Here is a 17602-nt window from a genome sequence, read left to right on the forward strand (position 1 = left end):
AAAATTCTTGAAAAATGCCATGAGATAAGGTCACAAAACTCATCACGATGTGTTTTTGTTATGGTTACAAATAAGTATGAAGCTAAAGACGAATAAATCTTGCTGATGGTAATGGGTCTTCAGGCATTCAGATGTTTGCATTGGGGATTGAACAAAAGCTGAGCACCATCTGGGTACCCATCAGCATGGTGGAACCAACAGACTAGAATTTTAAAGACATCAGCATGGCTCCTTTGACGTACAAGAATGGCAGAGATTGTGATCGCTCATTCCAGCTTGGGGTTTTTTACCACCTCCAGCTTTTTTGTGTTTGTTCCTATTCGTCTGTTTCTTTTTTATTTTCATTTAACAGCAAGGAGCTCTTGCTGTCCGCCCTCCTGGTCTTCTTGTGTACATATTTCCCCCACCTGTTTGAACAAAGCCTGGGTGGTACATTGGTTTTTATTTGCATCATATATATATATATATATATATAATCCCCAAAATTTTGAACCTTTGCCTAATGAAAATAAGAGCTGGGATTTACCAGATTTGATATTGAAAGGGTTTAAGATCCCCCTGACAACTGTGAATGGTAGGGTTCTGTCCTCAGAAAGGAACCAACAAATAAATGCAGATTACTCCGATACCATTAGCACTTTGAAGAAAGCTTTAGCATGATGAGAGTGCTACACCAGGTTCTCAGCCTGAGAAGATAAGCAGAGAGGAATATCACACTAACTTCAGCACGGTCAAATGTACATACAAATTTAGATCTCATTAAATCTAATATATGCTTTGAAAAACATGCATTGAACAAAATTTCCACTCATTCGGCATTGGTTACAATAAAAGCTGAGCATAGCATCATGAAAAATTCGTACTGAATTGACTCTGGTAAACGGACAGAAGTAGATATTACTCTTCTGTTACTCCCCTTACCATTGTCTCAATGACGCAGGATGGGTTCTGCCTATTCTTTTCCTCATTTTTTTTAAAAATAAACACGTTTTCCCTCCTATTATGGTTTTGTACATATACGCTGAAAACCCATTATTTCAAGAAACTGGCACCACCTGTTTTTCTTTCAAACTGCATCAACGCGAACTCTCCTTGCCCTCCTGAATCTCATGGCTATTTTTAATACCTTAAGGATCAAATTCGCTATGATAAGGTCACAAGTCGCAGGGGCTGATTGAAACTAAATTGCAGAACTCAATGAGTTTCAGATTCATGGAGATGTGCTGCAGTTGATGTAACCAGGTGCACCTTTCAATTTGTACAATGCACCTGCCAAAATGCGGAAAAAAAGGGTGCAATAGTATTAAAGCTTACTATTATGCCCGTTTACAACTTGATACTAGAAGAAAACATACAAACTTGGAAATATCCTACCACTGCATAAGTGTGAAGACAAATCCTTCCCAACTAGGCACCTTCAGTGGAAGCAGCATCCAGCCGCTGCCTTATTTCATTAAGACAGGCTTCAAGTTCCCTGAATTCCTCAGTATCTGTGAAGTCCACAGCCTGGAAAGCATCCAGAGGATATTATTTAGATTTTCTCTATTAAAATCAAAGAGATAATCGGTGTGAAATGAACAACCCATGAGCAGAATATACAAATAATTGATTTCTGAGAGATCTTGAAGTGAAAGAAGTAAATAGGAGTCTGTAGAGTATATTGGACTTCGTAGAGTGGCTGAAAAGATTAAGCTCACATTTGTGAATTTGAGCAAATATCATAATCATGTTGATATTCATGTGACAAAAAAGTCCCATGATCTGGTGCACTCTAAAATGATGTGAAGCACAAGCCTTTCACGATCCTCTAATATTATAATTTTTTCTAAGCTTTTTATACTTTTCACCACAAACCACTGAAACAGTATGCCCAAAGCCCAACCAATACAATATTCTCTAAAGTGATGACTAACATATTTTATTTACTCATTTCATTTTTACTTTTTCTTTCTATTTGCAATTTTGAAATTTTTGGAAGCCTAAACTGGATATGAAAACATCTAACTTGAAGCCAATATAAAGTTTTGGCATGCTGTTTCAAACAATAGCTTTTTTTTTTCAGACACTCATGTCATATATAACAGCCTATCAATAAACAAAAGAATAGGAATACAACCATTAAAATTATTAGGGAGAACGCTCAGACAAGTTTCCCAAATACTTGGATTATTAAAGCCATGCCACTCATATCTTAGTGTATTATGAGGGGGAACATGAGCACAAGGAAAGTTAGGTGTTTTGTATTTCCAAAAAATATTATTAGTTGAGTCATGATTCTGAATTATGGAAAAATGTAAAAGGAATATTTTTTGTTATACAACAAAAAACAGCATGATGCAGCAAGATTTCAAATCTTTGAGCAATCCAACAGAATAGTTGGCTACCGTATAACAAGAAACAAGGAATGCTGATTCTTAAGGTGCAGCAAAAATTTTAAATATATACAATTTAATTAAACTTATATTCAAATGCTCCTAGAGCAACAAGAATAAGATGGTAGACAAATATATAAAATATAGCATGCTACATTGTTAGTAATGATGAAAAAAATTATTGTTAGTCATTAAAATTATCACTAGGAACTTAGCATAATATTTGACAAAGTGCAGTAGATACACATTTTGAAATCACTCAATGTGGTATAAAGCTAGGAGACCGAGTTGTAATAAACAAGTGCTAAAAGGACCTAAGGATGCTATGGTTAAGGAGACAAGCTTGAAAATCAAAATTATATCAAAGACTTAAAAAGGGAAGGAGGATTTAAAATGGTAAGCACAGAAGTTATGAGAAGGATTTACAAAGCTAGAATAGAAATATATTTACCCATATAAGGAAAATCATGAAAAATTTGTACTAGATTGGCATTCTATTGCCATACATTGATGGTTCGGTGATATGCTAGACGACTTTTATAAGCAATGCTCAAAATCAGTCCAAGACATAATCAACAAATTTTATCCCACCTATCCAGATTTTATATGTTACAATTATAAAATATCTCTACGCAATTTGTTCCTATTTACAGCTATGTTGCTCATTGACAAGAATACCCTAGCATATGGTTTTTGTCAGAAATCAATTCATATTTTGGCCATTTTAATTACAATCTGACATCAGCTTCTGTCAAACCTTCAACAATTTCTCCTCCAAAATTGTCAGCAGTATCACTAGAGTTACATTAAGTAGTTGGGTGAAAAAGCAATATGAAATGACGACATAACTTTCTTCATGGTTCATTCATAACAGAGGTCCAACTTACCCGTTGTGGACCTTGTGTTGGTCAATAGCTTATAGTTGTGAAGTCTGGATGGTACAAATTTAAGTATTATCTTGTTAAGCATCATCATGATAAGCAATAGAACACAATATGATGGCAATTATGTAGAAAATTTCATCACCCAATTTTTCGTTTTCAAAAACTCATTCTACCTGTTTTACTGAGCTTCTTAGATGCATCTCAGCTGTCACAAGTTCTCGACGACTTCCGGTGGAGGCAGCAATTTCCATGTAAACCTTGCACAGTTGCAAAGAAGCATGGGCAAATTTTTTAAACCGGTCCCTATCATGCCAGAGCTCTGAACCCTGTAATCAACAAATTCGGTGACCTCTTTGCTTCAGTCAAATGGAAAATATAAAAGCTGCATGGATAGAAGAATGAGAAATATTTGTCGGCTATAAAGAACATATAAATCACGCTGACCAAAATCTGCATAATCCAAAACTGAGATTTTAAATTGAGATTGCATACTCAATGGAATGTTAAGAATGCCTATACCTATATTGAAAAAAAGCTATGGAGTTGGGCAGATGAAGCCAGGTCCTAAACAGTAAAGCCTTTCGATTTAATAGAAAAAATCTTGCAGAACCCCCAGGCACACACAAAGAGATATAATACATACACACAGTAAATATATACTCTGGCTGTGTGCGGGCATGGGCATGGGCATGGGCATACGTGTGCGTGCATGTGTGTGTGTATGTGAGAGAAAGAGATAGAGATATGCTGCTGACTATTCATGCTAGTTTGCTCCAGAGTTCCCCACAGATCCTGTCTGTTTGTATGGCAGCAATGGCTGTAGGTTGAGTTGGCAGCACACCCTATTTCAGACTTCATCTGATTTTTGCAAAGATTCATTATTTTTTCAGAAGTTTTTGACGAACACAACGGTTGTGTACAAGCAATGTCCAAAAAACTCATACAGGGTGCTATTGTCTTTTTCAAATCAATTGATTGTATGAATTGGCATTCATGCTATGATACCTCTCCTTGCTATCCTTCTTAGAATGTCAAAATCTCTTAGGCAATATGAGAACTTCAATTAGGGCAGCCTCTGCTTTAAAATATTAAATATAAAAATGAGATAATAAAAAAATAAAATTAACTAGCTATACCTGGAACGATCTAACTTGCTTTAAAAGGGCTTCAGAACACATAGTGAGGTTGCCTTTAATTTTGTGCCACCTTGCATATAGACCCCATGTATCTTCCTGGCCACCACCATTTCGAATAATCTGAAAAATAAAATGGAATATGATTGATAAAAGTTGTTTCTCAGAAAGTAATAATTTGAAGAAATAAAGTCAAGTCCTTCAAAGTAGTGCCATTTCAAAATGGAAAGAAGACCAAAAGGATGAAGAAAAATCACTACATGTTACAGAAACAAATATAAGAGGTAAAACCAGTTGCATTATAAAAGTGGTCGCTGGTGTAAAAAACATACAACGAGACAAAAAAGTGCAGCAGAAAAGAAAAACAAATCAGTATTTTATACAGCTTTTACATACCTGTTGCAGAATATTGCCAAGCATGTCCAACAAGAATTCAGTTTCCCTTGGTTCTTTGAGGATAGATTCTGAGCATCCAGACTCATCAGAAGATTCGGTTAAAGAATGGGTTGCTTCTGTATCACTTTCAGGGACGTCAAAAGAAGACAGAGCAGGCTTAGAGGTCCTTTCTTCAAACTTTTTCATAATCTTATCCAGTAATTCAACACCTACTCGTTTATTGTTTGACAGATCTAGTACCATTTTAATAGCTTCCAGTGCCTGCAGTGAAAAACTCTTTAACATCATTGAAGAGTGTGCTACCAGCCTCTTCCATTTTAATGATCTCCAATCATATGAACTCGGTGTATGAAGAAATTTAAATGTTAATGTCCATTAACAAACTTTTATTGCCTCCCAGGATAAATATTTAAATCGCTTCCAATATGCATAAGCACTGGGTGCATCTTACTTTTTAGTGTTTCTAATGAATCATGTTCAAGAATTTTGCGGCAATTAACACCTAACAGATCAAGAAGAACAAAAACAATATTCAAGCTATTATTAGTAAAAATTGGAAACAGAACAATACATTCTATAAAGGTCTGACTTGGGTAAGATATTTTGAGGAGTTTCTAACCATAGAATCGAAAGAAATGGGACTGGATTTTGCATTGGTATTAGCAACAATTAAATATTAATCACTAAAAGTGTTTCTGTCTGCTCAACTTTAACGGCGAAACCATGAAAGAGGTTACTTGAAGAAATTACTAATAAAATAAATGATAAATAAATAAAGGATGGATAGCTAAAATGTGAATTATGATTAAGTTCAGTTCAGCAAAGATGTTCTACAAGTTAGGCAAATCAGTTAGGGCATAAAGCCACATATATTTAGTATGTAGAGACCATGAGACACAAAGGAACAGACCATAGGACGCACATTTTGCAACAAAGGGTTCAGGTATAAAACCTAAATGTATGAGTTATTTTGAGTCTGACCTTTGATTCAAAATATAACAATATTTTCTGAGTGTTATTGTTCTATTTTTCATAACTTCAATAAAAAGAAAGGTAAAAAACTTCATGAGGTAGATTGACCATTTTGATGCAAACAAAAGCACATACAAGCAAGATCATGGGAAATAAATTACTTGCAAAAGCTACATAATGATTTTTTATTAACAGATTGAATCTTAAATAAAACTTTCAACAAAAAATGAACATGGAAAGAAAAAGCAAACCCTATGGTGAATTCCCTAAACAAAAAGATGACAATTTCTTTTTTTTTCTTTGACTAGATTAACACAGCATAAAAAGCATCGGTCGAGGTGCCATACCCATGCAAATCAGCACTAACCAAAGTACTGACTGTACCAACAGGGTACAGGGCCACATACCCCCTGTACTTTGCCTGTTGTTTGTCTCTAGCTTATATTGACACATACCAATACAGGTCAGCATGGGCCCATTGCGGCCAAACGAGCCTTGGCACATGGTTGGGCACATGACCAGCACAAGCTCAGCAAGGCATATATCATGCCATCCCACGATCAGCATTGGCCCAACACATGATTCTTTAGGCCTTGATAAGAAGAATCAATCTAGTCCAGATGGATGTTAAATAAATAACATGTTCTTACATCCATATGCCTTCTATTCAAATGACAAATGCAATTAAAGATATAGAGAACAGTTAAAACAAACTTAAATGTTTCACCTGGTGGAAGTTCCCTACATCCAAAGCAACATGACTGAAGTTTTCCCAGAGTTGCCAACTATTCCTCCTGGTAAAAGTTGTGTTAATCAATGCATAAATCTTTCTGTTATGTTATTTAATCAGCAATGAGAAAGGTAATGTTAAGTACCTGAACTTTATTGCTTCCTTGAAAGCGATGAATGCTGACTTGTTCTTTTTCTTTATCATATGCCTAGACAGTTCATGAGGTGTAAATCCATGATCTAGAGAAAATGAAACTTATATAATGTCGTAAGCTTCAAATGTTACAAGTTACAAATAACTGCAATGAGTCAAGTTGTATATAACTTGAATTTTATAATGTGACTAAAATATGTCGTGTACGCAAAATTGCATCCCTGTGATAAATTATAAAAAAACAGAACATAATAAATTGCAGCACAATTTCTCTGCAAAAAGAAAAATAAACAAAGATACTTCTGCTGAAAACCAGTTTTTACATTACATCATAGATAGACATGATTATAACGGATGCGAGACAAACATGAACATAAAAGAACTAAAAGTGAAAAAGCATGAACATACAAACAAGCAATATTATTCCAAGCCTCTCCGTTATCAGGATCTAGCTGAACAGCGCGAGTAAACGCATCCAATGCTTTATCAATATCTCGGGCCTGCATGTACCAGCAAATAACTCACACATCAAAAAGTACTTGGTTTCAAGTTTGAATCCACTACTTGTCATCAAATTATGTACAAGAGCATGAGCTCAATTCAACTTTACAGCCCTTTTCAAGGACAAGAAGGATACGGCATTCTATTAATAAAATTAAATGAACAAAGACGAAAACCTTGTAAGTGCACCCATAAAGACCCACAATAAGAGAATTGCATTAAATATATCTAAAGAATGTCAAAGCTTATCAAGTAAAGCATAAAGATAATGAAAAGATCACCTTCAATGCAGCAGCACCAAGTGCAAACCAGCCATCCGGGTATAAGGAATTTAATGCCAAGGCGGACTCCCTAAAGTACATTTTAATGGGAACTGTTACAACTTGTGAGAATAAAACAGAGAAATCAAGAGCTGAAAGTTTGCATAATTCCTTTTATGAACCACTTATAGTACAAAAATACTCAAGCTTTAAAATTATATACCAAATAATTTTAGATGCCTCATAGTCACCCCTATTGTATGCACTTCGAGCCAGAGACCGCTGTCAGAAAAGAACAGTCATACAAAGACTGAATAACTTAATATAATTTAGGGTTCATTGACAATTTGTAAGCTTTAATTTTACCTTAGCCCTAGCAGACTTATTTTTTGAAATTTCCAATGCTTTCTCATAATAAGCATCAGTATTTGTGACATCACCAAGCGAACACCTGCAGATAATACAGAAATATGTAAAAATACTATGTATCAAGAAGAAAACTTAAAGAAAATACACGACATCATAAATACTATAAACTAATTATGAAAGTGACTAGAATAAGATAAGCAGTAGATGAAATATCCAAATGATGGCATCTTGTTTAACCTAGTGACAATGCATAAGATTGAAAGCATCATGAGACCCTTGTGTTATCTTAAAACCCTAGGAGTAGAGCAAGTATAAGGGTGAAAGAAAACATATTCTGCACTGTGTACTAAAGGTGACAAGGATAGCCCTTGATGAAGAAGAATTTTGAAGAAATAAGAAACACTGACCATGCTAACCCCTCCTGAGTTAGTTTTACAGGGACTTTAGTTGAATAAAATAAACCAAGCCCATGTTAAGTTCTCGAATTACGGTAGGGCTGTACACCTATCCTTGTTGGACAAGTAGGAGCCAACACCGAAGGGAAATAAGCTGTATAACTATAGCAAACACAACAACAACCCCCCCCCCCTGCCCAAAAAAAAAAAAAAACCACCTCCTCCTCTTCTTTCAGGAGATTATGAGAAAACGTTACAGTTTTTCATGTGTAGGTGAAGCCAATTCCAGCATGGACTAGATGCAAGTAGAAGAGTTGGAGGTCATGCCTCCGACTATAGGTAACATAGCTGTGAGAAGCATTTTCAACCTGATGAGCTGGCCTGAACCTATAAGGCAGTTGGGTCACAGGTTACCAGTTTGACCACAAAGTAACCTGTAGTGAATCCACTCCTCTCTTGATGAACCCTTCCCAGACCCCACCCCAGGAATCATGAGTCATGACCCAACCAATCCAGATCCTTGACCTAGAAGACATGCAGCCAATTGCTACCTAGATACCAGGGCAAAAGGGGAAAAAAGAAATCTTAGGTCTCTTCAATTCCAATCCACATTCTACGCTTCTCCAAGTCCTGCTGCATCAACCAAAAAAAACGAAGATGAAGAACCCTCCCCTTGATCTAGTAGATGGGTGACTTATGACCCTCCTCCAATCAGCCAACAGCTAAAAGGAAAAGCAACAGGAGATCTCGACAATCAATGCTTAAGCTCTAATCCTAGATTCGGTGGACATCAGTGCTTTGTTCTGCTTATTCTCTGACGATTCACTGCTAGCAATGATGAAAAAGAAAAAAGAGAAGCTTCTAGCCTAAATTTGGCAAGCGGCCACCAAGCGCTCAGCCTTTTCGTGGATGGGTTGAAGAGAGCAGAGAGGCAAGGATATAGGTTAGGTTTCGTTAAGTTCGTACCAAGTTTTTCCCTCTTCTTTGTACCAGGTTAAATATTGAATTACCCGGGACGAGGAGCCGCAACCCAAGCAATCAATAGTTCAAATGTATTTTTGACAAATGTAGGTTTTAACTCCACCTCATGTGCAACACTTGGTGGGTGACAATCCAAGCAGATTGACCTAGCCAAGTCAACCGGGTTATCAAATACCGAGAATGTCCCATTCTAATTGATTGGATCAAAATCTAACATGACCGGTTCAATCCTGCATGATCTTATTTCAAGTAAAAAGTTTCCCATGCTAGTCGTAAATTTCCCAATGGCACTCATTTACGGACTTAGGTTTTGCGGGGCCCATCACTTAAGAACAAAAGTGAAAAAAACCCTATGGTGGTTGGCCATAGTCATAAACTCAGCCTACTCAAAGAAATTAGTGACCAATTTATTCTATATAAAAAAAAGATCATCATACTTATCCCTATTAGAATTAAGCATTATGAAGCACAGCTGCCCCACACTTGCGTGCTAGTGTGAGCATAGTGACTCCATCCGTACAAACATTCTATAACAACCCAACGAATAACTAAACACATGCATATATGAGCATGCAACCCTTGAGAATAAACCAATCTCTGGAAACATTAAGTATTGTCAAGTATCATTTTAGACGACATACTTTGGAGCAAGGTTTTACGTCCCGACGGGACGGGGGGCATCCTGGCTGTCCCGTTCCTATGAGAAAATAGGATTGAGATAGGGTCGGGACTCCGAAACCCATCCATCCATGTACAGAGAGAAGAAGAAAGAGAAAAGAAAGGAAGATGAAGAAAGAAAAAAATGAAAGGAAAGAAGAAGAAAACTGAAAAAAAAAAGAAAGGAAAGAATGAAAAAAGGAAAGAGAAAGAATAAGAAAAAAGAAAGAAAAGAAAGGGATAAGAAAATGAAACAAAAAAGAAAAGAAAGGAAGATAGAAAAGAGAAAGAAAAAAGAAAGAAATGAAAGGAGAGAGAAAAAGGAGGATATCTACTGAAATGTACGACCAGGACAGCTGTCGGGACGGGATGGGATGGAACGGGACAGTGGGGCGCCTCGTTCCATAGAGATACCGAGACACCTCCGTCCCACAGAATTTAAAACCTTACTTTGTAGATTAATGTATAGACTTTTGTAACCAAACTTTTAGGTTTTAGTAGTGTTTAGGTACATTTGAGCTTATGAGATTTTAAGATTTAAGAAATACCTTAATATTTGAAAGTTAATAAATTAACGCAAAACCAAAATTCAAGGTTTTGAACTAAAGTTGGAAAACTAACTTTTTATTCTTCAATAACTAAAATTTTTAAGTATTCTATGTGAACTCAAATAGGGAGTACTTCCTTATTTACATGTAATAAATTAAGTAAATGTCCTTTTCTTTCTTTTGAATAGAAGTAAAGGAGATTTACCTCAACCATATTACACATAAGTCTACCTACTTGTTTGTTTTTATTGATTGCTCAACGAGCCACCTAGAACCCAATGGGACCCACACATGGAACCACCTCTCACCACCTATAACAGGATGCTATGGGGGCAAGTGAAGGGAAGGAAAAGGTGCCAGGCCTTTAGAGAGAAGAAGCAGCAGCCTGAATCAAGCTTTACAGATTTGATTGGCTTCAAGTAGTAAGCAAATTCGTCCATGCCTTTGATTAAGTTTTGATGTGATTACTGTTTCTGAATCTCATAGTCCATCTTATGCTTCGGAATTTACTCCTTTGTGGGGCTTGAAGATCTGCTTAAGATGTTTTAAATGATCATTTCTGTTCATTTTTTTAAGAAGTTATATCATCTAAGTATACAACAAACCATTTTACTGGATTGCTAAAAGCAACATCTGCTAATAGAAAGGCTTTGAAAATTCAGAATCAATGTCCTTACCAAATTTATGACTTCCTTAAAATTACTTTCATTGGCTGTCCAGAATTTAAGTTAAATATTATAAATTTCTACCCTGAAATCAATTCACAAACAAAGTTATGATTTGTACCTCTAAAGACCCTGATCAATTTTCATAGCTTAGGAATTCCTTCAAAATTTTGTGTTGTTGTAAGAGTCTTGAACCACAAAAACTATTTCCAAGATCTAAGTTTCCTTTTAGAATCTGACTTTTCCGTCAGCTTCGATTTTAATGTTGTTTCACAGTTGAATCCTACGGTCCAAAGACTTTTGACTGGTTCCTTCTTTGAAAATTTGGAACCATGTCAATTGGAAGTTGTGTTTTGGCATTTTATATGGAAATCCTAAATTTATATGAGATTTCAATATGATATTTTGGAATTTGAACATGTGTTATGATTTGAATTTTAGCCTAGTTTGGAACTCTGATGTTAATTGATTTTCACTGGAACATTTTGTAAGTGTTTCTTAAGGCATTTGAATGTTTCGTAAACTGAAAACATAAAAAAGTGAAAGATTTACGTGGACCCCTAACCAGGTTGTGCGTTAGCCTCATTCAAAATTCCGATGAAGATTTGTTCGGACCAGGTGGTATATAGGCCAGGTGGTATATGTGGCATCATTTGTAATATCAATGAGGATCTATAAGGGCCCTCAGCCAAGCAGTATATGTGGACCTCGAGAATTTTACGTGGCCCCAGCTGCAGTAGCACAGAGGATTTATACTTTACCATGACACATGAGGATTATGTGGCCCCAACCAGCTTACATGAGAGGATTTTATGTGACCTTGTTTGTAGTAAGGATTTATGTGGCCTCAAGTTATAACTAAAACTTTGTAAGAAAATATGAAACTATGTGAAACAAGAGTTTTTGAAAAAAAATCATACTTTGGCCATTTAATTTTGAATAAGTATTCGACTTGTGATTTTGTGTAAATTATTTGGATTCTTCTAAACCAAGGTTTGAACCTCTTAGTGACATCTTATTAAATAATGAAAACTTAACTTTAGAAATTTCATAACAAAATGATTTTGGTGAATTTCCACCCAAATCTTTCATTGATAATTTGATCATGTTTCTCATTTTAAAGTTATTTGTTTCTTGAGGACCCTTAAGCTTTGTAGCTGACAATATCTTCTATATATTTTTTCCAAAGGACTAGGTGGGCCCGAGTGGATTTATTCAAAGAAGAGGATTTGATGTTTTGGAAGTTGACATTGGATCTGATGATCATTGAAGTGATGTCAGCCATATCCCAGTTTGAACCTTTAAAGGTATAATGTTAAATATGATATGTTTAAGTCCGTAATTGTATTTCGAATAGAGGCATCCAGGAAGGCAGTATGTTTCTAGCTATACTTTTCTTTGATCATGTGGATTTTATTGAGGATGTTAAATAATTAGGGCATGTAGATTGATTTTTAATGAGGATAATTGAGTTTGAATTTTAGCTTTGTTTGATTTTGGTGGTTACACCTCAGGGTTCAAATAAGATGGATATTGAGGTCTGACATCTGCTCACTTAATTGCTTTCTTGAACAAAATACAAGAGTTAACATGTCTTAAAAAAATTAACAAAGCAACCCCAAAACACTTTTCACAGCACATTACTTTAAACCATAATGATGATGTAAAATGACGTATGTTGAGCTGAATATCTCAAATGCTATAAGATCCTTTCTTTTTAGGTACAGGACTTCTTTTCACTTACGAAAGGCAACAACTGACTCGGAATGATAATGTCCTTATCATCAATAATCAGTGTTGCAATGATCCAAACTCTTGTTCTTACTCTAAGTGGGCTCTAACTCAAAAAACATGCACATGAACCAAATAATAAGGCCATTGACTTTTATTTTTTACATATACTAAAATTACCTTATAACTCTTCCGATAACAAAGTTTACTATTAGAAACTAGAACGAAGAAAAAATTGAATAAAACAGCCCTTTCAACCCCTAAAACCCTCAAAGCCCTAGTTTCTTAAGCCCTTGAGTTGATAAAGGTATTCAAGATCAGAAGAGGCCTAATATTGAAACGGTGAAACTGATTAGAGTTTCTGGTTGTACCTGACAAGCCTAATCAGAGTTAATGTATGTAATCATTTATTTCATAGATCTCAAAACCAGTTATAGCATTGCATGTTGTAGAGCATGGGCTAACTTCACAAGGAGTAGATAAGACACCTCTAACGCAATAAAAGAACTGTGGAGACTACAACGCGATATGTACAGGTAGTTGTGCCCTTTAACTGAATAAAAAATAACTCTGCTCCTTAAGTGACTCTGTAAGAACGTAGCATCAACAAACAAAATGAGCTGAGTGGCTTGTCTGCCCTGAAGATTCTATCATAAGACACGGTTTTCTAACTTTGAAATATGTGATTTTTGCATATACATAGAATATGTTCAGAAGATAAAAGATGTTTGCAACGACACTTATTTTAGTCTTGCACATTCAAAGCATTTACAAGGTAAAGGACCTATTGGAATGTTGAATTCAACTAGCAAGATTCTAAATTACTAACCACAATCTTGGATCATTAGGCATGTCAGACAACCGTGCATTGATAAGATCAACAGCTGCTGCCTTTTTCCCTAGCAACCTGTCAAATTGAAAATGTTATATCTCCATAATTTGGAATGAGCTGACAACAAGGATAACTGTCAAAAAGAATGCATAATATTTGACCAAGCAACATTGTCATACCGATAGCAATAAATTAGATTATCCCATAATTCAAGATCTTCAAAAATTTTTAGTGCTTCTCCAATCATACCACAGCTCACCAAAAGCTCCCCATATTCTCTGAAAGTTCCAGACAGGGAGGAGCAACTTAGGAACATAATAAAAATACATATTTTACAATAATATAAGAAGAACATGCTAAAAAATATATAACTTATAAACAAAAGAAGATGAGACTGTCATCCACAAACAAATTATCAATACATACTTCCGCAATGCAGGGATGGTTGGTATATAAACACCATACGCTAACTGAATCCTTTGTGCAGCCATAGGAAAAGCTTCATATACAACTTCCACCTACAAATGCAACAGGATGGATTATTCCGAGTTACAAACAACTATAACCCTCAGCAAAAGAGAAGCTTTTGGATGTCAAATCAGACAAGGCAACGATACCACTTAAGCTTTGAACAGTGAACAAAGAACTAGGAATGGAAACAATGAGTTATATCTCAGGTGATGAAAGTTAAATATTCATCTTAAGATATTAAGTCATTGGCTCTCAAAAAAGAAAAAATCATTCCAATAGAGTTGCATAGATCCTTGTGATATAGTTGGCCATGGGAATAGTCATGCATGTTGCTTTCTAGTTTCTACCTTCCATCTTTTTGATGTGTAGCATGTGTTTCGCATCATATAAAATAAGTATATGAAGCATAAGAAAACGAACACAAGTTACACAACTAAGAACATTATAATAAGATCTAGCATCATGATATGAGATAAACACTGCACGAATTCCCATCAACATATCAAGGATTATAAGATAAGTCTGTATACTGCATCAATAACACATACCAAGCATTAGGTTAGCAGCAAGATGCAAGCATTTCTACCAATTTATTACTTCTGCCAGCCCATATCATCACTACAGGCCCACATGAATGTGTATCAAAGAAATACAAGTGGTACAGACCAATAGCTAGCAATGCAAAATTGCACCATGCATTCTCATTTCAGCCTAGGCACAGACATCCAGAATAGCCTTGTTTCCATTGAAGGTGCCCTCAAATTTTTCTCCAATGATTTTTCTCATTTTTCTAATTTCTGAAGTAGCTGAAGGTCTCTCATAAAGAGCAGACATGAGTATGACAGAAAATTATTATTTTATATCAGATGAAAGGTTAGAAATCAAGGTAAATAAATTATATAAAATATAAATATTCTACTATATTAGCATTATATGAGCTTCCAGTTGTATCAGCACTATGTTATAACACCTATAACCTAGTCATCAATACATAAAACAGTTACACGTTTACCTGCAGTTTTTTTTCCTATAAGCCTTGAGTTTGTCTTTTGTTAATGTGCAACACAATGAAATGTTGAGTCATAAGACAGTTTAGCAGGAATTAGGAATTTAGGATAGAATGCAGATGCTAAATAATAACCAACACATATATCTAAGATGATTAATGATCCTAGATATCTATAAATTAGTAAAATCCTGTGTTTAGTTATTAGGAACATGTCCATTGACCTATATGATGCAGCAAATCAATCTATATTTACCGGAAAACAAAAGAATGAATTACCATGTACCATTGTTCTAGCTGCTAATCTTTGTAATCACATCTTTCTATGCTAGTGTGTACCAAACATTGGCATGGGATATTAGTGCTATGTTTTGAGGTTTGACCAATATGGGCATGAGCTGTGATACCCAGATCAGTACCCTCTCTTGTGCTGAACAAATATAAAATAACTGACACTAATTCAAAGTGAAAGACATGATGATACTATAATTTCTACCATAACCTCCTGCATTCATTTCTCCAAAAATGTCAAGCGATCATACCCCTCATATAACAGCCACTGTTACTCTCAGATACCTGCCTCATGTAATTCAAACATATCGCATCATTCAAAATATCAACTAAGTCATCAAAAAGAAGAAAATATCATTCACATGTCAGATTCATATGAACTGAGAAAACAAGGATCCAACATAATGTGGTGTATCAATAGCTATTAATGCTCAACATAATCCATCTGATTTGCTAAATGTTAGCATAAGGTGGGACTAAAAAGAAAACTGGTTCTATCACTGTATGCTCCCAAGACACAATGATATGATACAGAGGTCTTTTTTAAATGATCGACTAACAGACTAAATTGATTAGCTTCATAATGACAGATAATGTACTGAACCTTTATAACACGTGACTGATTAAAAACATCTAACACTGAATCCTTGCATACACAAACATCAGTAAAAGCACTACTACTTTATAAATAACCCTAAACTACACATTAGTTTATCATTATAGCCAAACCCAAAATCAGAGTATATATGTTCCCGTGTTTCATTATGTATCACAGAGAATCAGTCTTGATGCTAATGCAGACTGATACAAAGGGATACCAGGAGAGTAGATTTGCCCACCATATATGAACAGGTTGCAAGTCAGACCATGGGCCTCATGTTATATGCTCTAGGGTCAGACCTCAGGCCAAGAAATTCAAAATTTTGGATTTGTCCAGATCGGTGCACCCCTAGATATTCAGGCTGTGCTATGTCAAAGAAGCCCCATCACATATTGCATATACCACATACATTACAATTCTTTTAACATTGGCTACAAGGTTTCAACCCAATCATTGAGAATAAGAAGGATCAAACCAATCTTGCACATCATCTTAGAAACTTGGTAAATGACCATAACAAAGTTCTCCAGCTGTGATACCATGAAAATTCACAAGCACATGCAATAAATGCATGTGTGCTCACAGAAACCTAACTTTTAGAGATAAGATACATAATAAAAAATAACAATACAAGTGATTAAACTGGGTTAAATTTGTAAAGCTAAACATTTTGAGTGGAGTAAGTCCAATTTCTAATTATGAAAATTTTGAAGAACCATATAAATACAGAACATTTCCATTCCCTTTAACTATTGATTTCTGACATTAGCACATTCTAAAGTAAATTAAAGTGCAAAATACCCATGACATCCAACCCCAACAAATTTAGGTAAAAAGAGTCAACAAAACCAGCACCAAGAAAAATTATAGAACCAAAAACTGGTAGAAATAGACAATACAAACCTGTTCTGGAAATATGGGAATATAACCTAAACTAATGGGTTGTCCTAGCTTTATAGTTAGTCATAGCACACACATGATTAAGCAGCTTTGAGCAGTTTCAGTGCATTAGATATGTAGAAAAATAAAACAAACACAACAAAAGGAAAAGAGTGATAAATAGATATCAATCGATTGATACTTCCAAATTCTACATGAAAGAGAAGAATTAGCACGAACTTGTTCCAACTACAACCATAGTTTGTAAAATATTGCCATAGTTTGCAGCTGATGTCCACAAGACTATGATGTAACGCACATGAATTTTGTAAACTTCCCTTATGAAATGAACCATATACACACGTGAGTGGATGAAATGAACCAGTCATCCACCATTAGGGGAGCATAATAATTCTCCACAGAATATAAATTCAATAACAAATAAACAATTGAATATAATATTACCAGCTTATCCATCATTAACAAAGCCCGCTGCTTTGTGCGACTACGAGTGGATTCCCATCGAATGCGCAGTATGTCACAGAAGCTTCTAATCTAGAAAGGAAAGACTTAATTAGAGATAACAACAACTTCCATATCAGAACAGAAAAATTATTTGTTGCTAATGATTACAGTCCAAAGTTTTCATCCTGTGCAAAATTTATCATATGATAGAATCTACGAAAAAGCTTCCCCAGCATACATAAACTAAAATCCAATGTTCATTCAGAATTGAAATACTTATCTTTTCATAATAGTTTGAAGATGAACATGC

The 17602-nt window shown here is 35.3% G+C and overlaps 1 protein-coding gene across 3 annotated transcripts in view; it reads right to left on the minus strand.

Annotated features, from left to right (window-relative positions):
• Positions 1-1174: 1174 nt before the first annotated feature.
• Positions 1175-17602, minus strand: part of LOC105054072 (uncharacterized) — a 30732-nt gene continuing 14304 nt past the window's right edge. Inside the window, exons 7-21 of one of the 3 annotated variants that reach the window (XM_073245427.1) lie at positions 17293-17382; positions 14006-14097; positions 13759-13857; positions 13577-13654; positions 7768-7852; positions 7625-7683; positions 7423-7492; positions 7049-7140; positions 6633-6695; positions 6485-6551; positions 4786-5061; positions 4393-4512; positions 3430-3582; positions 1375-1506; positions 1175-1269 (exon numbers count right to left, since the gene is read on the minus strand). In XM_073245427.1, the coding sequence (XP_073101528.1) occupies positions 1408-1506; positions 3430-3582; positions 4393-4512; positions 4786-5061; positions 6485-6551; positions 6633-6695; positions 7049-7140; positions 7423-7492; positions 7625-7683; positions 7768-7852; positions 13577-13654; positions 13759-13857; positions 14006-14097; positions 17293-17382 (1443 nt within the window). In that variant the 3' untranslated portion in view covers positions 1175-1269; positions 1375-1407. Of the gene's footprint in view, positions 1270-1374; positions 1507-3429; positions 3639-4392; positions 4513-4785; positions 5062-6484; positions 6552-6632; positions 6696-7048; positions 7141-7422; positions 7493-7624; positions 7684-7767; positions 7853-13576; positions 13655-13758; positions 13858-14005; positions 14098-17292; positions 17383-17602 lie in introns of those variants that run through there. The other 2 variants (XM_010935469.4, XM_073245429.1) reach the window with 2 other exon arrangements.

Source organism: Elaeis guineensis, chromosome 11 (genome assembly GCF_000442705.2).
Source record: "Elaeis guineensis isolate ETL-2024a chromosome 11, EG11, whole genome shotgun sequence".
NCBI lineage: Eukaryota > Viridiplantae > Streptophyta > Magnoliopsida > Arecales > Arecaceae > Elaeis > Elaeis guineensis.